This window comes from Dendropsophus ebraccatus, chromosome 6 (genome assembly GCF_027789765.1).
Source record: "Dendropsophus ebraccatus isolate aDenEbr1 chromosome 6, aDenEbr1.pat, whole genome shotgun sequence".
Taxonomy (NCBI): Eukaryota; Metazoa; Chordata; class Amphibia; order Anura; family Hylidae; genus Dendropsophus; species Dendropsophus ebraccatus.
Window position 1 is genome coordinate 124,535,135 of NC_091459.1, and position 24,369 is coordinate 124,559,503.

Here is a 24,369-nt window from a genome sequence, read left to right on the forward strand (position 1 = left end):
TTGCTCTTTTTTCTAGTCTGCAGCCAAACGGGAAGCAATGTGCAGTGTTCCTGTGAGAGTGGCTACACGTGGCCAGCTGCTGTTTGTTCAAGTTACACCACTTGTTCAGGATCCAACGCAAGCAGCTGTTCTTGTATCACAGGAACAAGTGTTCCAACACAGTACTGTCAGGCACAACCAGGTAAGTAGGAGTGAGACTTACCCTGGCACTGTCCATAAAAGAGGCATTTAAAGGTTTTGTCCATCCTTGCAAGCCATTGTTTTTATTGTCCTGGAAACTTTAAAAATAGGCTTAAAACTCTCCTTCTGTTTTGTGTGTACAGCACATATGCAGGCCTATATGTTTCCATGGCAACAGACTACAAACAAACCCTGTGTAGTCTGATCCTGCATCTATACTCCTTTCCATCTGTTCCCTACTCCTATACATAATATAGCTGTTAGCAGAACGATTGTTCGCTTCATAGCTGTCTCCTCTGATCCCTCCATACACATGCGTGCTCAGCTTGGCTACGCGTTCTTGTCTTCTGAATAGAGAAGGAGGTTAAGTTGCTGCCAGACTTTTTTAATGGCAGCTTATCTCCCTGCCAACATAAGGCTCAATCAGTTGAAATCCAACAAGCCTCATCCTTCTCTTCCACAATATCTGTCATTGGGGTAAAGTCAGGAAAGCCCATACACAATAAATAAAACCATTTAATTTGGTGACACACACCTAAAGTCTATGGGCAGTATAATTTACCTACATTTGTAATATTAGCAAGAAAAGAAGTAAGGGATGAAGATAAGACTGCTAGACCAGACTACACAGGGTTTGTTTGTAGTCTGTTACTATGGAGACATATAGGTCTGCTATGTTTTTTTTTTTTTGTCAATGTTTGTCTGGGTTACAGGAGGCTTTAATCATTTTCCCTTTTTTCTTACAGTGTCTATAAACCTGAGTTTAAAAATTCTCGAAAACTTCACACCAGATTTCGCAAACCCGACTTCAACCAAGTACATAGAATATAAAGGCAAGATAGAAACTCAGGTATGAATAAGAATTCCAAGCACTGGTGTTATCACTGCCTATTGGGTAAGGCTGGCCACACATGGTAGATACCCATGTAAGGCCATCCCATAACCCTCCTGTAACATATGCACCGTTTTGGGTATTCAGGACCAGTGCAGGCCTCTTATACAGGAGTGTCGGTCATCTTAGTACCTCAGGGCTCACATTTCTATGCAGGATTGGATGAGAGGAAACATTTCTATTTCTAATCGGCAAATGAATTTATGATTTTCAGCTTACAAGTGCTTATCAATCCCTCCCTGGATTCAGATCGGTAACAGTCACAGGTTTCAGGTAAGGAGGATGAACAAGAGTTTCTTAATTGCCCCCCAGTTGCCCCACTACCAGCCTCTGATTAGAGAAAGGTAGAAAGATAGTTTGTCTACTCCATTTCTATTTTTGGATTTTTTTTATGTAAAATAAAAAAAAATCTAGGCTTCTAGGCACCTAAACAATTTACCTGCAATTAAAGGGTTAAATTATCCAGAATAAATATTGTAGTCAAGTCTGACTACAATATTAGTCATTACTACATAGAATTGCCATTACAATTGCCGTTATCAGATTGTGGGTGGGGCCCCAAAACAGCGCCAATTTTGCCCAGAGGATGCCTCATTTGCATAGAGTACCTACTTCTTTCTATTTCTCAATAAATGCTTTATATGGGTGCTACCATGAAAACAGTGCCCATTTAAAGGAGTTTTTGAGGATTAGAAAGATGCAGCACCACACCTGTCATCAGGTTGGGGATGGTATTACAACTTGGCTCCATTCTCTTCAATGGAACTGAGCTGTGCCATTTCTGGAAGAATGCAGCCATGTTTTTCTAATCCTGTATAACCCCTTCAATCTCATCCAGGTCCTTTAATAAATAGTCAGCCCCTTGGGTTAGTATATGATATATTATTGTGGTTCTTGTATATACCGAATGTTTGTCCTTTATTTTAGGCCGGGAAGTATTGTTGCGGATTACACAGTTGTCACCGAGCCAGTGTCTCCTGCTGCCATTTCTACTGCCAATACCAACGCTATAACCAACCTAGCAGCAGCAAACCTGACCGTGGCCCCTGTAATAAAAACCACCAAAACTGGTGAGATAGTCTCATGGTTTGTTATCTAATCTGCGGGATCTCTGCAGTGTTAGGGCTAATTCACACGTCCGTTCTGTCCGCAATTGCGGGCACGCATTTGCGGACAGAACATGAAACCAATGTTATCCTATGGCCCCGTTCACACGTCTGTACGTGTATACGGGGCAGCGATCCGTGCCGCAAAAAAAAACGGACATGTTATAATGAGGACCGTTTTTTTGCGGCACGGATCTCTGGGGTAATGATGTGTGAACGTAGTGCTCCGTGAAGCACGGAGCACTACGGATACACATACGGTAGTGCGGTCCGCTGCCACGGACTGCACTACGGGTGTGTGAATGTGGCCTTAGGGCCCTATTCCACTGGACGATTATCGTTCGCATAATCGTTAACGATTAACGATTTCAAACGAATGCTATTGCAAAAGACCTAAAAACTTTCACTCATTTCCATGGAACGATAATCGTTACTTATGATCGTATTTGCGATCGTTTTTTCTTCGCTATTTCTTCGCTATTGCGTTCGTATCTACTGCGAACGACTGAACAACGTCTTATTTAATGTGAACGATTTGCGAACGTTTTGCGAACGAGCAACGATAAAAATAGGTCCAGGTCTGATAAAGCGATCAACTAATTCTCGTTCGGTCGTTAATCGTTAACTGCATTTCAACCGAACGATAATCGTTTAGATTCGATTGATTTAACGATAATCTGAACAATAATTGTCCAGTGGAATAGGGCCCTTAGGGTCACAGTGCGATGTCAGAGGGGTTGTCCAGGATTAGACAGCTATTGTCCCTGGGCTACATGTATCTCTAGCATAGCAGATATTCACTGCAGAAGACATTTACAGTACAGTATAATGAGTGCAGCTCTGGAGTATAATGCAAGATGTAAGTCAGGATTAGTACAGGATAAGTAATGTAATGTATGTACACAGTGACCCCACCAGCAGAATAGTGAGTGCAGTTTGGAAGTAATGTAATGTATGTACACAGTAACCCCACCAGCAGAATAGTGAGTGCAGCTCTGAAGTAATGTAATGTATGTTCACAGTGACCCCCACCAGCAGAATAGTGAGTGCAGCTCTGGAGTATAATACAGGATGTAACTCAGGAGCAGTACAGGATAAGTAATGTATGTACACAGTGACCCCACCAGCAGAATAGTGAGTGCAGCTCTGGAGTGTAATACAGGATGTAACTCAGGAGCAGTACAGGATAAGTAATGTATGTACACAGTGACCCCCACCAGCAGAATAGTGAGTGCAGCTCTGGAGTATAATACAGGATGTAACTCAGGAGCAGTACAGGATAAGTAATGTATGTACACAGTGACCCCACCAGCAGAATAGTGAGTGCAGCTCTGGAGTGTAATACAGGATGTAACTCAGGAGCAGTACAGGATAAGTAATGTATGTACACAGTGACCCCACCAGCAGAATAGTGAGTGCAGCTCTGGAGTATAATACAGGATGGAGCTCAGGATCAGTACAGGATAGTTATACATTAGTTATGTATGGTAATCGTGATCAAATCCATTATGTTAGATTGACTTTAAACCTTGGTATGTGTTTATTATTCCTACAGACCAGAGTACCATCACTGTCAGTCCAAGCAGTATTTTTCTCAATGACACAGTGGTTCTGACCTGCACCGTCAGCATCTCTTCATTTACTGGCGCCACCTGGTATTTCAATAACTTGGCCTTACCAACTACTTCATATACTACATCAGTCTCAGGCAGCACCGTACAATCCAGGCTAACCCTCAGTAGCATAAAGCTGAACAATGCTGGTAAGAATTCTGCTTTAGTAAGATTTTTTTTATTATTTGCTGCTTGTAGCTTCCAGTCAGAACAATGGAAAAATTATATATATATTTTTTAATGGAAACTACGTTTTAATGAATGAGCCATGGCCATTGGGCTCTGGGGGTGAGAGGGGCGGAGGATCTCATCTGTAATGTACCAAAAGTTTATGGCTCCAGGTGTAGCAGAATTTTTCTAGAAATGTACAGTATGCTTTGCTTTATGACTTTCTTTGCTTGTAGGAACCTATAAGTGCATAGTAGAAGACAGCTCATACTATTACCAGACCAATCAGACTATAGTGGTTCAGCCACTGGTCACTAAAGTCATGAACACGGGCATTTCCTGTTTCAACACGGAGATTCCTGTAATCCAGTGCTGCACAGAAGGCCCGAGCATGGACTTTGCGCTGACATGCTCTACGGGAGCTATATCAGGTGGGTGATGCTGACCTGACGCTTATAAAGGCTGAAAGAGCAGGAAGCTGAACAGTCAGTGTTCAGCCTTGTGTAACAGCCATTAACACTAGAGCTAGGAGAGGTTAGTAACCACTGGACGGTCTGGACCCCAGGTATCCAGCATTAGCCCTTTTAATCTCCTCGATCACCAGGAGTTTTTTAACCACTAGACCCAAGGTATCAGACAGTAGCCCTATTCTCTACCTTGGACCACTAGCAAGAATACTGACATAATCCTTTTCCTTGCCCTAGGCCATCAGGGATGCAGATATTATATCCATCACAGCCCTTGACCACCAGGGATACAGATATTATAGCCTTCACTGCCCTAGACTACCAGGGATGCAGATATTATACTCTTTACTGCCCTAGACCACCAAAGATGCAGATATTATACCCTTCACTGCCCTAGACCACCAGGGATGCAGATATTATACCTTTCAATGCCCTTGACCACCAGGGATGCATATATTATACCCTTCACTGCCCTAGACTACCATGGACGTAGATATTATGCCCTTCACTGCCCTTGACCATCAGGGATGCAGATATTATACCATTCAATGCCATAGACCACCAGGGATGCTGCCATTGACCCCTTCTCTGCTTAGACCCATTACCCATCCTGCCTAACTGTGACTAATTATTATACTTATTAGAGGGGCCCCAGGAAAACATGAGTATATAAAGTTATATAGTTATATTGAATATTTAATAAGAATTTTTTTTCTTTAACAGGGATTGCAAGAAATAACACTCCATGTAAGACATACCAAGTTGCAGCAGATCAAGCTAATTGTGACCGTTTAAAGGCTGGCGACTACAGTTGCACGTGCTCCACACCCAACGGGGCCAGCGAGACCAGCAATGTTAGAGTGACATATCAAGCTACATGTGAGTAACATCTGAGTTTATGGGGTAGAAGACTCATTGACTTCTGTGGGAGAGGGTAGTGAGCATGCTCAGCGGCATGTGCACAGAAAGGGAGGAGCAAGTTGTCTTTTTTCATTGTAAAACTTGGCATGGCCTAATGTGTATTGATCAAAAATTACATCTGCAAAAATTACTGACATGGTCTTGTATGGACTGTAATTGTTCCATTGAAGTCTATGGGAGGGTCTTAAATTTTTTTGTGGATTAAATTTCTGTAATTTCCACAAATCAGTAATATGTATGGATGTGTAATCACTTAAACCATTGCCACTAACTCTTAATTTTTCGTCTACAGACCCATGCAAGATTTTCTTTTCAGCGACCAATTGTGGTGACACAGAAAAAGTGGGGGAAAAATGAAATAATTAAAAAAAAATTGCAGCTTTTAGGGGCTTTCGTTTTTTACACAGCGCACTTTAGGGTAAAAGTGTGGGCCAGAGCAAAAACCTGTGGGCCAGAGCAATGATACCTTATTTTTATAACTTTTATTTTATTTTACTACTTTTAAAAAAGTTAGGCTGGGTTTGCATTGTTTTTTGCTGTCCGTTTAATGGATCGTTTTAAAGGGGTAGTTCACCCACAGAAATTTTCTCTCACATCAACTGGTGCCAGAAAGTGCTAGAGATTTGTAATTTACTTCTATTAAAAAAAATCTCAAGTCTTTTAGTACTTATCAGCTGCTGTATGTTCAGCAAGAAGTGGTATATTCAGGACTCTCTCTGGACAGTTCCTGACATGGACAGAGGTGGCAGCAGAGAGCACTGTGTGAGACTGGAGAGAATACCCATACAGCAGCTATTAAGTACTGGAAGGCTTTAGATTTTTTTAATAGAAGTAAATGTAAATTACAAATGTCTGGCACCAGTTGATTTGAAAAATAACTTTTTGGGGTGAAGTACCAGTATGGAATGGAATGGAAAAAAAAACAGATGAAAAAAACAGATGCATCTGTTTAGATCTGTTTTTCCATTGACTTCCAAACGCAGCTTTTTTTAACGTACACAAAAATGTGGTAAACCACATTTTTGTGTACGCTTAAAAAAAAGATGCTTTTTGATGCGTTTTTTTTTTTATAATGGAAGTCAATGGAGCGGCCATGAAAATACATTAGTTTTTTAATCTGTTTTTTTTTTCTACTAAATGGACAGCAAAAGCACAGTGTGAACCCAGCCTAAATGTTTTTCTTACAAAAAAATTAATTTGCTTCAAATTTAAAAATACTAATTCTTTAGCAAAATCCAAGCCCTCATGGGGCCACACTGACAAATCCTGGTAGCTCTTAGAATGTGAAAAATAAAATATATGAAATTGTTTGACAAATGAAAACTTTGTACCTGCAGTTGTTCTGGACACTAGTATATTCATGGTGGCTTCTTTTCTTTCCTGTTAGATGTGACTACTGTGACTACAGCCACCCCTACTATTTCAGAGAGAAGTAACTTGAATCTGCAGTGTAAATGTAACGCCACCAATGTGCAGGCTATCAGCTGGAACTTCGGAAACACTCCCATACAAGTAGCTGGGGTCACTATGTCTGTCAGTCTCCCCAATTGTCAATCTACACTGACTATCCCAGGAAATTTACTGACTGTAGCCTGGAGTGGTGAGTATCAGAATATGTGCAATTTCTATCTTTCATATCTATATGTAAACTCTATCTATCTATCTATCTATCTATCTATCTATCTATCTATCTATCTATCTATCTATCTATCTATCTATCTATCTATCAAACAGATAATCCACAGCACTCCAAAGGTTAACAGTGAAAAGTGTAGATTTATTCAAAATAACATAGTGCAGCACTTCATGATGTGCTGCACTATGTTATTTTGAATAAATCTACACTTTTCACCGTTAAAGGACAAGTGCCATGAAAAACTTTTTCCCAGTAATTGAAGTACATTGCAAAGTTATATAACTGTGTACAGTGACGCCGCAATGATGAGGCGACCTGAGTTGTCTGCCTCAGGCGGCGCCACCAGCTGTCATCATGGGGGCGGCATATGGCGGATTATAATATGGGCGGTTTGGGCGACCCATGCCCCGCCGCCCACATTATAATCTGCCACTGATTAGCTGCATTCCCGGAATGCATGTACCGGAGTCCCCCCGCACCCGGACAATATCTGTAATTAGATGCTGGGAGCGGGGGAGACTGTATTCATAAGCGCCGCGCTGTACTGAATCAGCCGCGCGGTGCTGATACTACAGCGTGCAGGCCCGCTTCTGCCATGAGGCGAAATGAGCCTTCCGCCCCAGGCAGCAGATTTTGCGGTCCGGCAGGGGGGCGGCATTATGTCCCCCCTGCTGTCATTTTTGTTAAGTATCACTTAACAAAAATGACAGCGGCCGCTCACTTGTCCCGTCGCCCACGCTCTCCACATCCTGTCAGGTCCCGCAACGTCACCCTGCAGCTGTCACGGACCTCCAGGCTGTGGTGAGTGCCCGGGGTCGTTGGGGGCAGTGCTGGGGTGATCGGGTCGCGCGACCCGGTCACCCCACTCACTCACCACAGCCTGGAGGTCCGTGACAGCTTCAGGGCGACGTTGCGGGACTTGACGGGATGTGGAGATGGCGGAGAGCACGGGCCGGCTGCGCCATCGGACAGGTAAGTGGCTGGCTGGGGGGGGGAGGGGGGCGATGCCGGCCACCACTCGGGGCGGCCGCCTGAGGTTTGCCTCAGGCAGCAGAGACCCCAGAATCGGCCCTGACAGCGCGGCGCTTATGAATACAGTCTCCCCCGCTCCCAGCATCTAATTACAGATGCTGTCCGGGCGCGGGGCCTCCGGTACCGGCATTCCACGTCCGTGATCCGTTAGGATCACGGAACTTGGGAATGCAGCCTTAGTCCCCCGGGTGATGCGCGGCTGCCGGAGGTGTCCCATCCTGTCCCCGGCAGCACGCGCATCAGAGAGCTCCCCGTGCGCCGGAAGTCACAGCCACAGGCGCACGGGGAGCTCTCTGATGCGCGCGCTGCCGGGGACAGGACGGGACACCTCCGGCAGCCGCGCATCAGGCGGGGACCAGACCAGAGAGGCTCGACGGGGGAACGGATGGCAGGTGAGTTGTGTGCTGTTTTTTGTTTTATCTGCTGTGCAGGTGGGGGGGGGAGAGGGGAGAGTGAAAAGGAGGACCATCTATAAGGGGGGGAAGAGGGGGACCATCTATAAGGGGGGAAGAGGGGGACCATCTATAAGGGGGGAAGAGGGGGACCATCTATAAGGGGGGGGAAGAGGGGGACCATCTATAAGGGGGGGAGAAGAGGGGGACCATCTATAAGGGGGGAAGAGGGGGACCATCTATAAGGGGGGGGAAGAGGGGGACCATCTATAAATAAGTGGAAGAGGGGGACCATCTATAAGGGAGGGGGGAGAGGGGGACCATCTATAAGGGAGGGGGGAGAGGGGGACCATCTATAAGGGAGGGGGGAGAGGGGGACCATCTATAAGGGAGGGGAGAGGGGGACCATCTATAAGGGAGGGGGGAGAGGGGGACCATCTATAAGGGAGGGGGGAGAGGGGGACCATCTATAAGGGGGGGGAGGGGGACCATCTATAAGGGGGGGGGAAGAGGGGGACCATCTATAAGGGGGGAAGAGGGGGACCATCTCCTAAAAGATCAGCACCCTCCTCTCCTGACATCCTCTGTGCTGCTGGGACCTCTCCTATAAGATCAGCACCCTCCTCTCCTGACCTCCTCTGTGCTGCTGTGACCTCCCCTATAAGATCAGCCCCCTCCTCTCCTGACATCCTCTGTGCAGCAAGGGACCAAACATTGTTTACTGGGGACAGCATTGGGGGGGGGGGCAGTATTGGATTATAATGTGGGCGGATTGACGGGGGGGCGTCATCCTGTAGTTCGCCTCGGGCAGCAGAGAGGCTAGAATCACCCCTGACTGTGTAATATGCTTCAATCACCTATCTGCCTCCCTTCCCTGTCTTTCCCCCCCCCCACCCCCCACCAGGAAGTGTCCTAACTCACACAGACCTAATGACTGTCGTCACCGTCACCAGGCTCTTCTCTCAGCTCCTAGTCCTGTTACACCAGCCTCCCCCCTCCCCTGCCTTGTCAGGTGACAGGCTTGCTCGGCTCCCATTGACTGAACACCCGCAAGCCATCACTTGTCACATGTCGCTTGCTTATCTTCCCTCCGACTGACTCCGGCACATAGGCAGCCCCCCCCCCCCACCTCATACCCTCTCTCCTGCTGTCGTGGACTCAGTGAGTGAAGGAGCAAGCTGAGTCTCCTGACAAGGAGGGGGAGGCTGGTGTAACAGGAGCTAGAGCAGCCCTCCTGCTGATGACTCATCCTCACAAGAAGGAGCTGAGAGAAGAGCTTGGTGACGGTGACGACAGTCATTTGGTCTGTGTGAGTTAGGACACTTCCTGGTGGGGGGTGGAGGGGGGAAAAGACAGGGAAGGGAGGCAGATAGGTGATTGAAGCATATTACACAGTTATATAACTTTGTAATGTGCTTCAATTACTGGGAAAAAGGTTTTTATGGCACTTGTCCTTTAACCTTTGGAGTGCCGTAGATTATCTGTGTGCTATATGAATCCGCTCAGAGTCAAGACCTAGGTCCGCTGGCACCAACCCTCCACCATTGAAGCAGTGCTGCTTTTTTCTCTTTTTTTCTATCTATCGATCTATCTATCTATATCCCCAGTCTTCAAGCCACTGACCTGTAATACTTATCTTTTATCTTGCAGGAACTTACCAATGCTTAGTGGACACAGGCAACAGTGGTACCGTGTCGGGCAGCACACAAATCACCATTGCTAATCTCATCAGTCCAAGCCAGATTAATGCAAATCCATTGCTTTACAATTTCAAGTGTAACAATAATATAATGTTTTCATGCTGCATAGGTAGCACAACAGAATACAGTAAAGCAGATTTACAAATTACAACCCCGGGCAGTTCATTCACACAAGGTAATGGTCGATGTGATAGTCCATTACTGTAAAATCAGGTGTTTTTAGGCAAAATATGTATCACTAGAAGCCAGTCGGCCTACCATAAAGGCATGACATCTGTCAGAGGCTCCTCGTGGGTGGGGCTTTAGAACTGGGCTGCTTTCTCTTCTTGCTATGATGCTGTCATAGTGACTACTTGCAGTACCCTCTAGGGGGTGCTCACTGCAAACATATTTCTAAAGACACCATTGGCTTTAGTATTTTAAAGCCATGTGAAGTTTGTTACCCATAGTGGTAGCTGCACTCAGTACACAGCTGGCATCTGGCGTGTATGAAACAGATTCCGCTCTTCACCACACTCCATGCAACCAAATGTGTAATACCTAATAACTAATTATTATGTAAAGTCAGAAATCCATTTTTTGTTGTATATAGTAGAGCTCAAGTAAAACGTTTTTTTTCTTCTACTTCCTCTTCTTTCTAGCTATGGCTATTACAAGAACATGCTTTACATATACATATACTCCTACTGGTAGTCAGTGTGTGAATTTCAAGGCTGCCTGCATCATTACTAATCGCATTGGCGATACCGTAACAAGTGACAACATGCAACTGACATTTGTGGCAGGTACGTCCTTTATATAACTAAAGTTACTATTGTTATATAGTTACATCGTGTGTGGGAATACCAGACCACCCACCCCAGATCAGATCTTTATAAAGGTCTCATCTGTCGTCTGTACACATTGAGGTCAAACAACACTTTTACAGACCTCAAACCAGTCAGTCAGATACTCACCTACCCCGCCATTCGTCCTAGGTGTCACATCACACAGTCCTGATGCTACTTAGTGCTCAGTATCAGGATGAGAACAGGAAGAGTTGAGTATATGTGCCATCTGGGAGAGTTGCTGACTCTTCTGGGAGTCCTGGACATTTCCTCATTCTTTGTGAGTCTCCAAAACACTCTAGCAAAGTTGGCAAGTATGTGATAGGAGGAATATTAAAGGAGAAGTCCGGCGAAAAATTTTAATAAAGTTATGTATGAGCTGTGTGAGCTGTGGCTGCTGGAGAGGATGATGGCCAGGGGACACTGAGGGACACAGGACACTGAGCATCCCCCTACCATCATCCTCTCCAGCAGCCACAGCCTGCACAGCTCTGGGAGTCGGGTCGTGACATCACCATGTTATCCAGGAAGTGACGTCACCATTTTATCCAGGAAGCGACATCACCATGTTATCCAGGAAGTGACATCACCATGTTATGCAGGAAGTGACATCACCATGTTATCCAGGAAGTGACATCACCATGTTATCCAGGAAGTGAAGCCTTGATGCAGTAGTAAGTGCAGGGAAAAAGCACTTTATGTGCATTTCCCGTATTAAGTGTATAATGGTGATTTGAATAACTTTTGGGGGGCAATATAATACTTAAAAAAAAATTTTTGCCGGACTTCTGCTTTAACTCCTGTGTACATGCCCTGTTAGGACATCTAGAGGGGAGAACTCTTGTTTGCGATATCCTGTATTAGCCATTAGTTGGTTCCCAGGTTAGGGGAACCCAGAGTTTATCCCCAGAGTGGCTACTTTTTTGATCTATTAGAACTGATTGAGGGAACATGAATGGTTAATACTATTCCTAATTCTTTTGTAGATCCAAAGTGCACCACACCTTATTTCGGAGATATAGGTTCTCTCATCACAGTTTCATGTAAGAAGGATGACAATGACACAACGGTAACAGGAACAAAAAATCTTACGTGTGTTGCCAGTGGTAACAGCGGAACTTGGGTGGATGCCGGATCGAATTGTGTATCTGCGCAACTGGCCAACATTCAGAATACACTGGTGGTAAGTCAACCAACATTTTTTCTTCTTATGGTCCACCACTTGTGAAGACTTTAAGACATAATTGTGGTTTGCCATAGAAAAGTCACGTGTTTTTCTTGTTGTACCGCACAACTCCAAAGCAATTGGGCATGGCTTAGTATAAAGGGGTTATGGCCTTCATGTACCCCAAAGTGTCAGAGAGGCAGTCCCTTATGGAAACCTCTCCCCTCACTGCAGAATAAGCAGGATTTCTGTGTCCATTATGCTCTATGGAGAGGGGAGGGGTCGAGGAGGATGAGTGAGCATAGAGAGCACTGTACAAAACATCATCCTGCAATCTTATTTCACCAAGATCCAAGACTAGCACTGACCTTTCTGACCTGTGAATCCAGCTAGTTATCTGCCCAGATAGTCTCCAAACAGCAGAGCTGCTTCTCTGCTCTCCCTACTCACTCATCCCTTGGGCCCCTCCCTCCTCCATAGGTTATAATAGACTCAGCAAATCTTCACTTTTCTCCTTTGTAATGATGATGACTTTGCCTAATAATGCACAGACAAGAAGTGTATGTGTGTGTGGGGGGGGGGGGGGGGGAGCTGCAAAACAGCTTTATGAGCACAGAAGGAGACTTTTTTTGCCTAATAAAACCTATTACACTGTTTCTTCACTTGTATTATTGATTTCTGCAAAATTACAATTACAATTTAAAGAAGATATCCGGCGAAACTTGGCTTGGGAGTGAGAGCCCGCTCAGTCAATCAATGGCACCGTCCCATTTCCAGTCTAATACAGTGCTCTCTGCTGCCACCTCTGTCCATGTCGGGAACTGTCCAGAGCAGGAGAAGTTTTCAATGGGCATTTGCTGCTGCTTTGGACAGTTCCTGACATGGACAGAGGTGGTAGCAGAGGGCACTGTTTTAGACTGGAAAGAATACACCACTTCTTGTAGGACATACAAAATGTTAAATAGAAGTAATTTACATATCTATAGAACTTTCAGACATTCTGACACCAGTTGATTTGAAATAATTTTTTTCTGCCAGAGTACCCTTTTAACCTATAATGCAATGTCTAAATAATACCATTGTACAATATATATTAAAGGAAAAGTCGGGGGGGGGGGGATATAATTTCCATCTGGGGATGGGGGGAACATAATAAAGAAGTTATATGTACCAGTCCTACTCCGGGACCCCCCTGGCAGTCTGCAGATTTCCCCTGCAGCTATGTCCTAACCTGGCTGACGGATACCCTGTTCAGCCAATCAGTGTCTGGGGCAGGACACCACTGCAGTCACTGATTGGCTGAGCGGGCTTAATCCCACCCTTCAGTGACGCATCAGCCAGGTTGTGACGTATCCTGAAGCTGGGAGAAAGCCACATCTGGAGGGGTTCGGGGGCCTGGTGATGCAGCACCACAAGGTCCGGTAATCATACAGATTTTGATATGTTCCCCCCACCCCCTGCCGTAATAGATTTTTCACCCCCCATGGGACATGTCCTTTAAGATTTGTGGTGGTCACCTCCACACGCAGTTATAACCAGGCAGTATTTTCTTTGTATCTATATGTTATTTCATAAATCTGTAATAATACTTTTTTTAAAATGTCGGAGCTCACTTGTATATTAATCTTTGTTTCCTCAGTCCTTGACAAGTCCCACTACTCAAGAAACAGTTCCTGCTGTCCTTCAGACATTATCTACCACGGTATCTAGTATCCAAGAGACGGTAAAAACTTCAGGAAATGACATAAAACTTGTGGTCAACATATTACAGGCGGTGGACGATAAGATTACTGCAGTGCCGAAGTCTGCGATGGTGGTAAGAGTATAGCACATGTGACACTTTGTGGTAGTCCACACAGAAACTGTATTGTTCATATACAGACCGAAGCCATCATGTACATAGAGAAACAAAAACAAACTGCTCCATCAGAATCAGTACAGGGGGGTTAATGATTGGTGTAACTTTTATTTATACTCCAGAGCTGCACTCACTATTCTGCTGGTGGGGTCATTGTGTACATACATTACATTACTTATCCTGTACTGATCCTGAGTTACATCCTGTATTATACCCCAGAGCTGCGCTCACTAATGGGCCTGTCCACCAATAGAAACCTTGTAAAGGGGTCAGGGTGGCTTAAATAAAAGGGGTATTTATTTACCTGTCTGATCCACAGCTTCTGTCAGTCCTCACTGCTTCATGTCCTCAATCTTCCCACATTGGAAATGACCCTTCAGCCAATAGTGAAACAATGGTTTTAATTAGGGTAGCTTCACACATACCGCATCCGCAGCGCTCCCGGCTCGTCTGGCTCCCCATCAGTCAATCAGGCAGCACTTATTGGCTACTGAGGAGTGAGGGGAGCCGGGAGCGTCACACACAGCCGCAGCGCCAAGCAGGTAATGTATGCTCGGGACCGGGGCTGCTGGCGGCCGGCGGCCGGCGGCGGGGGGTTAAAGGGGCCTGGTTCCTGCGTGTATGGGACCCATTCAGCTTCACAGTACAGGATCCACAGTGGATTTCGCTGCAAACTCGCAGCGTGAAATCCGCTGCGGTCCTGTACGTGTGAAGCTATCCTTAAAGTGAGTCTGTGGGTATGAAGAAGCTGAGCTTGCTGTTTCTGCACACGTTAAGGACGCATGTCGGGTGGCACCGTCCTGTGCAGAAGGCCAGCCAGTTCTATGGATTAAGAAAGGAGCAAAGGTTCATGGTTAGGCCCTGTAAGCTGAGTAAAGCAGAGACACATTTGTAAATCTATCTCAAGCAAATCTCTGGTTCTGAGCAGGTCGTCCTTTATTTGAAAGTATACCATCATATTATACCAGTGCTAGGTCTCCTTATGAGGCATAGCCCGGGTTCACTTCTCCTGGAATTCTCCCTGAGGAGTGTAGTAATTCTGTATGAGAAATACTGCTTCTCCGATTGCTATTCAGGGTCTAGTAACAGCAACATGTACAAGGCCCAATCATATCCTGAGAGGAACCTTCCCCAGAAGTATAGTGTCCTTGTTATAGGGCACATATGTTATTATATTTATAATACAAAGGCATATATATTACGTACAAGATGGTGACTGCCAACCTATAAACACGTTATGCCTGAATTATATAAGCACATAGCACACTTTCTGTATTAGTCCCACTTTCTGATAAGGAGTCACCCAGTTGCTGTCAATGCTTGTACGAATTAAAGGGGTTGTCCAAGCTTAGAAAAACATGGCCACTTTCTTCCCGAAAGAGTACCACTCCTGTCTTCAGTTTAGGTGTGGTTTTGCAGTTTCATTAAAGTATATAGAGCCAACTGTAATACCACATGCAACCTGAGGACAAGGATAGTGCTGTTTTTGCAAGACAGTAGCTATGCTATTTTTCTAATCCCCAATAACCCCTTGAAACCCTAGTTCAATAACTCTAACATTCACCTTCCTTTATTCCTTTCAGGACTTCCTTCAGACCGTCGACGTCGTCGTGGCAAATACTACAACCTGGAACAATGTTCCAAATAAGGTTGATACGAGTTCCAATCTTCTCAAATCTGTGGAAAGTTTTGCAGAGAAGCTTACAATCACTGGACCGATAGAAATTAAAAATAACAGCAATGTTCAATTGAAAGGCAACATCGTAAGTAGCCTGGAAGAGGATTACAAGGCGAGTTTCAACTTCAGCCAAACAAACAACTTGACTGGAAACGTCTTGATCGGTAAAGGGAAATTAGATACTTTGCCAAACACAACCACGGTGGTGAGCGTTGCCTATGCCACACTGAAGGAGATTTTAGGTAACGCTGGAAATGCAACCTCTCATCTAGGGGGGGTCATCAATACGCTCGTCATAACCACGACGGTCAAGAACTATTCCACTGGGATTGACATTAACATGGATTTCAGAAAGAATAACCAGTCGTTGAATAACGCAACATGTGTGTTTTGGAATTTTACTCTAAAGGACTGGGACAGTAGCGGCTGCCAACAGGTGCAAAACAATGACAGCACCAAGGTGTCATGTTACTGTGATCACCTGACTCCATTCTCCGTTCTTATGTCCTCCGACACTCTCCCACCGAGCCCAGACGTAATAGCAATATTGACGTATATTTCCTACATTGGGTTGGGCATCTCCATGTTGAGTCTGGTCATCTGCATCATAATAGAGGCTACAATCTGGAAATCCGTAACCAAGAATAAAACCTCCTACATGCGTCACCTCTGCATCATGAACATCGCCGTGACCCTCCTGTTGGCCGACATCTGGTTTATCATTGGTGATGCCATGTCCGAGAGTAAGAAGGTGGATGCTTGTGTGGCGGCGACTTTTTTCACGCACCTCTTTTACCTGTGCACCTTTTTTTGGATGTTAACAATGGGGCTCATCCTCTTCTATCGTCTTATGTGTGTTTTCCACGACTTAAGCAAGACGGTCATGATGGGCATCTCATTCTTCCTGGGTTACGGATGTCCTATCATTATTTCGGTGATAACGGTGGCAGTCACCAAACCCCGCAATATTTATACAAACAATAATGCATGCTGGCTCAACGTGACAGAGAGCAGGGCGTTTCTTGCTTTCATTGTACCAGCGTTGACCATTTTACTAGTAAATTTCATTACGTTGTTTGTGGTGCTCATAAAAGTCCTCAGACCTTCTGTAGGTGACAAACCAAAAAAGGAGGAGAAGAGCACCCTAAACCATATCACAAAATGTATATTGATCCTAACACCACTTCTTGGACTCACCTGGGGCTTTGGAATAGGAACACTGTTCAGCAGCTCTCCGGTGATCCATGGAATCTTTTCAGCATTGAATGCACTCCAGGTAAGTAGAAGCCGCCAAACTTTTTCACTGTGGGATCTACCAGGGGTTCAGGAAATGTACATGTGGCACTGCTTAAATTTTTGTATGCACCTTCTATGTGGCCCCTTTACTGTTTTTTTTCCCACCCCTGGCCACCTATTGTGTCAGGGAACTGAAAAACAGCCCTGGGGTCAGCTACAGTGACCAGCACTGTTGGGTGGCCGAGACCCCTACCAATCATAAAGGGATGACCATTAAGATGACACAGGGACATGTTAAAAGTTTTGATCGGTTTCACTGCTTGAGCCCATGGTCATTCTTTATATCCTCTTTATTTAACATAATCTTATATATATAAAACAAAGCTCCACAATTCTTTAAATACAGAGATTAGAGTTTCCCATCATTTGTGAAAGAAAATGTCTTTGTTTCTCTTGCTTATCTATAGTTCCTGAGCAATACATTAATTCTTTACCATGGGCCGCACCCAGGGGCAGATTAACTTTACCATAGGCCCGGGGCTGTTCACCAAGCCTGGCCCCCCCCACCCCCCTTTAACTATGGCAGCACTAGCCTGGCGTTCATAGTACAGGACAGATAATGTCATGATGTCCTGATTTGTGCAAAATTGCCATTAAAAAAACTGTGATTTTTGCAAATCATGGTGGAAGTGTAGCCAGGAGACAGTACACCACAAGTCTTTTTGGGTGGTCATGGGCCCCCCAGGAGCTCAGGGCCCCGGGCTGCCGCCCGAAACGCCCCTATTATAATCCACTACTGGATGCACCTCCCCGAGTTCCGACCCATATACCTCTAGATATTTCTTTTATGATTATATCTATGTTCTATTCTCATATCTCTTCTTACTAAGGAATGGTTTGGAGGGCTCTGGTCAAGAACCTGGTTAAGGCCCCTTCGATCTCTCTCCACATCCCCCTATGGGGCACCTCCAACAACCAGTAGCCCAATACCCACCCGGAGGGGAAACACCTATTTAATTTTAATAACCTTATTACATATACTTTGTTATATAATATTTTTGTTCAAATTTTTTTTTTATAAATTATTCAATCTTAATAGACTGCTCCATATGTTACAACTTCCATGTATACAGGAGTCTTCGAGAGATCCAGACCTTATAAAGGCCCCTCTCCCTATTCCCGACTCCTCTTCATTCACTCCGATACTCCAGACCACATTTATAATGTAGCCTAGGGGCATCTTCCAGGGGTGGCTATGAGTCAACAGTATTTGTACACCATGTCTTCACCGCCTATCCCAGTAACCATCCATCCACCTCTCCCAAGATATAGTCATGTGGTATATTCCATTCGTTATTGTTTTTGCTCAATATTTAATTCCTTTTCCTCTCTAGTATTTACCCCTTCCAGATGAGACCAGTCCCCTTGGTTGGCAAGCGCCCCACAGTAGGAAGAATCGACACCGGGAGCCTGCCCCAGTTCCCAGAGTCACCCCCACCCCCTCCATACTATCATCCCCTTTTTTTCATTATTATGTCATATCCTTTAGTGCCCACAAAAATCTCTATCCTGTTTGGATGGATTCTTGGTCCCAAAATTACAGGTAGATGACCACAGCTGGGAAATTTACCAGTAGGACACATTCATGGACTTCCTTTACCTTACTTCTCTGCTCAATCATAGCACAGCACATACTTCTTTCTGCTATACCATGACATATGTTTGGAGAGTCCAATGCACTGGACTGAGCAGGCTGGCACTGTGCTAAGCTGATAATTTACATAGTTCAGTATTATGTGCCAGGTAGGGGAGAAGGGGTTACAGATGTACTGGGTTGCAAGGAGATATGTGAGCAGAAAGAAACAGCAGCAGTATTATAACACAAAGAAAAGGTTATACTTACCATTGTTCTGTTACTGTTGTTGATCATAAGCTAAAAGGTAGGGAGGTCACAATGCAGCACTGTAGTCATATAGCAGTAGATACATTTACACAGCGGACAGCTGCAGAGTGGGTGGTAAGAAATCAAAGAGTCACAGTGAGAAATAGTGTGGATCATCTCCAGCAGACGGACTGGCTTAGTTTGCAGGTACCTAGCCCAGGCTTTGTCTTTTTGTCCTGCACAGAGCACATGGTAAAGCCCACTCCACTTTCTGTGTTCTGTCCTGATGTAGCTGTAGCTAGAGACAGATGTTCCCTGACAACAGGCAGTGGGCAGGAGATTGCAGAGAATTCAGTTACCATGTGCCCAAGACATTACAGCTATTTTTCTGGGGGAAGGAGATATTTTTGGTTAATGAAATGATTTACAAATATGTTAGGAATAACTCAGGCTATCACATAGAGGGAAATTAAGGATCGCTTACCTTGACCACATTGTTTTAAGAGAGATGTCTGGGTGCAACATTCTGGATTAATAAGGAATAACAGAGGGGATGGTCTGACACTTGAGAAAAGTCTTTAACAACTAGTATGGAACCTAAAGAGATCAACCCTCATTCTGGGCAACTGTACATTACACAGATGGCCTATTGATTTTAATGGGTCCTGTTTATGGGGGATGGTTAAATGAAATGGAGTTATCCAAACTGGACTGTACCCTAGGAATATACATTATAGTCACTATATAATAAACTAAATGATATCATGGTATGCTATAATGTTCTTTTTTGTCTTTTAGGGATTGTTTATTCTCCTGTTTGGAACGTTGTTGGACAAAAAGGTAACACGACAATATTCCTATAGTGATTCCTACACAAATCCTAGCATAGCGTTACTTTCGATGGTCTTACATGAAAGTGGCTTTATATACTTACATATATATTATATACATTATATAGGTACCTGGCTGTATCAGTGAATTCTGCTAGTTTTGGAAGTGGAATTTTAAGATTTAGATTTTTTTTTATATGCTTGTTGAAAGCAGAAGGGAGCGATCTTTATGGAGTTACATATGGCTCCTATTTGGAGCAACAGTCATTTCTGACGCAGCTTTACCTACAAGTGCCAGACAGGAAATACAAATGTGGCTGTGCCTGATACTGTAGCTAAGCCATACTTAACCCCATTCACTTGACTGGCCTTAGCTGCAATACCATAGACAGCTACACATTTATTGACGTTGCTGTTCTGGTTATTAACTCTTTCTGCTGATTTATGGAGATCCGGACATAGGACCATGACCACTTATATACAGTACTGCTGACCAATCCTAAGCATAAGCCATCATTGTTACAGCACTACCATATAGCAAGATCAAAAATCGTAAACTAAATATTTCTCTTTTTGTCAAAAAATTAGGTACGAGACGCATTATTGAGCAAATTTTCAGTCTCCAGATGGGCTTCACAACAGACAAAGGTATGGAAACTTCTGACGCTTAGCCATAACATAAATCGCATAAGTAGCCACAGTGTCAGTAACTAACCAACCACTACTATAAATGCGGTGTCCTATCTGCTGGGTTCTCTCCACCAATTGATCTTCAAGGGTTAGAGACCTTGCTTTATTTTTAGAGGGGGAGAGGGGTCATTGTTAATATGGAGGGGAGGGCAGGACATCAGTTTGCTTGTAGGCTTTATAGAGCAAGAAAGGCTGATGAATTTTAAGCAACTGCAGTCTCATCTACATGTGATGTTTGGTTTCAATTTTCTTTCTATGTTTGTTTCTATTACAGTCAACCAATCTCAGTTCTTCAGATCCTGTGTTTGCCAAAGGAGGTTTCAATTTATTTGCTAAAAAAGGTGAGTACTAACAGCAGAAAAACAAAACGTAAGAGTCTTAAGATATGTGATCTACTATTGGCTCACTGAGGGATCAGGTTACATGCTGCATAGTTGGGACAGAGGAAGAGACACACATACAGAAATAGCTGCAGCATGTAGTGTTATTTTTTACCCCAGAGTTGTACTCACAGCTCGGACTGCTCAGTACTGCCATATAAGATCCGCCATGCTGCTGCTGCTCCTGACGGCGTGCTACAGTATATGAAATATAAGGAAAGATCTCATCTTTTGTGTGTGTACAGTGCAGGGACAGACACAGACTGCAAAGGGCCCCCTTGAAAAAAAATGTGCTTGGGCCCTTCCGTAACCTAATTGTTCCCCCCAACCTTCTTCTTTATATAAGTGATTACAGTGCAGTTACATCCAGTAACTCTCAGGGGGTGTCAATCACTGGTTATAATTTATCTGATTGAAGTTGTTCATTCTTTTTTTTCTTCTCAATCTGGCTACAGCCATTAAAAAGACTTCTACCAGCCACAAATCATTTCCACAGAATTAGCCAGACAAACATTTTAGTCTCATCGCTCCAGCCTCACCTTTATACAAACACCCCTTTTTATGTCTCCCACAGTAATAAAATCCACTTTTTACCCCTATATAATTGGCCCCTTTTATGCCGCATATAGTAATTAGCCCCCCTTCTTTGCTCCCATATAGTAGTTAGTTCCCCTGTATGCTCCATTATAGTGTTAGACTTCCTCTGTGCCTCAGTATAGTAGTTAGGCCCCCTCTTTTGCCCGGTATAGTAGTTAGGTATAGAGTCAGTGACCATTTACGTTTTAAAGATGCTAAATATATCATTGTTAATGTAAAATGGATGTAACTCATTATGTCTTCATCTTCTCGCAGGCGTTTACAACATTTCGTCAGCCCAGACCAACTCATCCAGTGAGATGTCAAACTCTTACTCCCTGCTCACCTGATCGCAGTGCACTGCAGAGCACACTCGTATTACAGAACTGTTCCGTTATTGTCGTGTCTGTTCAGTCTACTGTCTGCACTTTATTCCGTATCAGCAAGCCTGTCACTATTAGTGCATTGTATCCAGGCTCACTATGGCATGAGGACTGAGTATTTTTGTTTTCCACTCCACACATTTACTGTATTGATAAACTCGTGAGAGTACAGTACCTCACCACAGCATCCTCTTGTCCAGTTTATTCCACTGTGGAGAAGGACATCATGTGGAATTCTTTATGTAAATATACAATTACGCTGTTGGTCAGATTATGAGGACACAATGACATCACTGAGAATACACCATCCTCCATTCTCAAAGATATAGTGACATCATTGATGAGACTGCAAAGGACTTGGCGTGGGAATGCAACTCAAAGCATAGTGATGTCAGGCTGCCTATCAATGCACAAAGACATGGTGACCTCATTGGGAATGTAATTCACAAACAGTATAATGACATCACTGAGGAGGCAGCCTATCACTGCACAGGACTTTGTGTCCTAATTGGAAATACAATCCTTATAATTCACAAGGTTATAATAGTGACATTACTAAGAAGGCTGCCTATTGATGCAAAGGACTCAGTGACATCACTGGATATACAACCCCCGTAATCCATATTCGCAGTGTGAGATCACTGAGAAAGCATGCCCCCTCATGAACATAGCCGCAATGAATGAGAGAACACAACATAGTCACAGAGATTGCATCAGAGCTAAGTAACCACTGGGACTAGAAGGAAAAATTACTAGGGCATTACCAGTGCAACCAGCAAATTATTAGGCTGAACAGATTGTGAATTCACATGGAATCAATGACATCACTGGGCTATGGTTTATAAATTCTCATTGTGCCAATGACATCACTGGGCTATGGTTTATGAATTCACATTGTGCCAATGACATTAGTGGACTATAGTCTATAAATTCTCATTGTGCCAATGACATTAGTGGACTATGGTTTATGAATTCAAATGGAACCAATGACATCACTGGACTATGGTTTATGAATTCAAATGGAACCAATGACATCACTGGACTATGGTTTATGAATTCAAATGGAACCAATGACATCACTGAGCTATGGTTTATAAATTCTCATTGTGCCAATGACATCACTGGGCTATGGTCTATAAATTCTCATTGTGCCAATGACATCACTGGACTATGTTTTATGAATTCCAATGGAATCAGTGACATCACTGGACTATGGTTTATGAATTCAAATGGAATCAGTGACATCACTGGACTATGGTTTATGAATTCAAATGGAACCAATGACATCAGTGGACTATGGTCTATAAATTCTCATTGTGCCAATGACATCACTGAAAAACAGTGACATCATCAATCAGATCGCCCAATCGTCACCATATAAAAATAATCTATGACAATTCCTTGAAGATCATGAAGTTTAGGTCAAGCTGATGGTTGCGGTGTTATTTATTCCTTTATGGACACTGTATAGCGGCTATTAAGTCATTGAATGGCCATATTATATGGGCACTAAATGTTGTATTACTTTGGTAGTGTAATAGCAGTATCATGACAGAACAACCTACCATTTGCCTCTACCTGAAAATGTGTATGTCTCGCACAGTGCCCCTCCCTCAGCGATTGAAATAAAACTGCTCTACCCCTCCCACAGTAGAGCCGGCATACGCTATTGTCAGGGGTGGGAGTTGGGCAGAGGGCCTCCCCAGCTCATGTCACAGGGGCTACATAGAAATAAACCTATTTAAAGGGCGCCTATCCTGGGCCCGTGCAGGTTTTACCCATATCAATGCCTTGGTAAACAGACCCTAATATTACTTTGTTCACTGTATAGTATGACGTTACTCCTACTGTATTATAACACTTGTATCACACACTACATACTATGTATACACCGTTTTTTATTGTCACTATTTCTTTAACTTATTTATTTCATGTATGTTCAATGCAATGAATGTCACTGTCTAAAGTGTCTTGTAATGTAAGAGAGTGGTTTGCAATCCTGACTCTCCGCCTTTTGTGAGACTATAATTCCCAGCCTAACCTGGGGGCAAATGGATTTGTAAAGAGGGGCTTCCGAGTGCAATGGTGCCCAAAAACAGAGATGGGAACATGATTGCTCTTCATGTCTTATGTTGGGTGGACAGTTGTAATCCTGGTGGTCTGGAGTGGCTTAGCAGTTAGTACCTGATATCTCTGGTGGTCTAAGGTGATGAAGGAGTTAATATTGATATCTATTATCCATAGCGGGATAGGGTGGTTATGGGTTAATATTACAGTTTGGAGAACAAACCAAATTCACTGCAAGGCTATGTAAACATAATGTACATTTTATGGCAAGAACCGCCGTTGTTTTCATAGAGAAATGTTTCGCATTGGGGTCAATCCAAACAACAGCCGTTCACACATTGTGTTGAACAAAGGTCGTTGTTTTCCACAGCCCTTGAAATAATTAACATGTCAACGGCCGTTGTTTTGGAGTGCCAAACAATGACTGTTGTCTGTTCGTTGTATGAACATAGCCCAAATATTAACTAAGCAGTAGCCCTCCTCTCAGTGGACAGTATATATGGAGAACCTACGGCCCTCCAGCTGATGTAAAATCACAATTTTCATCATACCAGAACAGCCAAAGCCAATGTTTTGTCTGTCCAAGCATGATGGGAATTGTGGTTTTGCAACAGTTGGAGGCCTGAAGGTTCCACATCCCTTGTGTACAGGAACAGGGACTCTTTTGACAGACGTCCCTGTTCCTGCATG

General features: G+C 43.9%; 1 protein-coding gene across 9 annotated transcripts in view; it reads left to right on the forward strand.

Annotated features, from left to right (window-relative positions):
* LOC138796001 (adhesion G protein-coupled receptor F5-like) overlaps positions 1-22,776 on the forward strand; it is a 154,077-nt gene extending 131,301 nt beyond the window's left edge. For all 9 annotated transcript variants that reach the window (XM_069975838.1, XM_069975835.1, XM_069975834.1 and 6 more), the window contains 17 exons: positions 17-181; positions 927-1,030; positions 1,287-1,345; positions 2,000-2,142; positions 3,734-3,940; positions 4,196-4,390; positions 5,150-5,305; positions 6,735-6,947; positions 10,058-10,282; positions 10,749-10,892; positions 11,921-12,117; positions 13,739-13,915; positions 15,541-16,911; positions 19,552-19,593; positions 20,172-20,231; positions 20,548-20,614; positions 21,506-22,776. In XM_069975838.1, coding sequence (XP_069831939.1) covers positions 17-181; positions 927-1,030; positions 1,287-1,345; positions 2,000-2,142; positions 3,734-3,940; positions 4,196-4,390; positions 5,150-5,305; positions 6,735-6,947; positions 10,058-10,282; positions 10,749-10,892; positions 11,921-12,117; positions 13,739-13,915; positions 15,541-16,911; positions 19,552-19,593; positions 20,172-20,231; positions 20,548-20,614; positions 21,506-21,579 — 3,599 coding nt within the window. In that variant the 3' untranslated portion in view covers positions 21,580-22,776. The remainder of the gene's footprint in view (positions 1-16; positions 182-926; positions 1,031-1,286; positions 1,346-1,999; positions 2,143-3,733; positions 3,941-4,195; positions 4,391-5,149; positions 5,306-6,734; positions 6,948-10,057; positions 10,283-10,748; positions 10,893-11,920; positions 12,118-13,738; positions 13,916-15,540; positions 16,912-19,551; positions 19,594-20,171; positions 20,232-20,547; positions 20,615-21,505) is intronic.
* Positions 22,777-24,369: the final 1,593 nt, after the last annotated feature.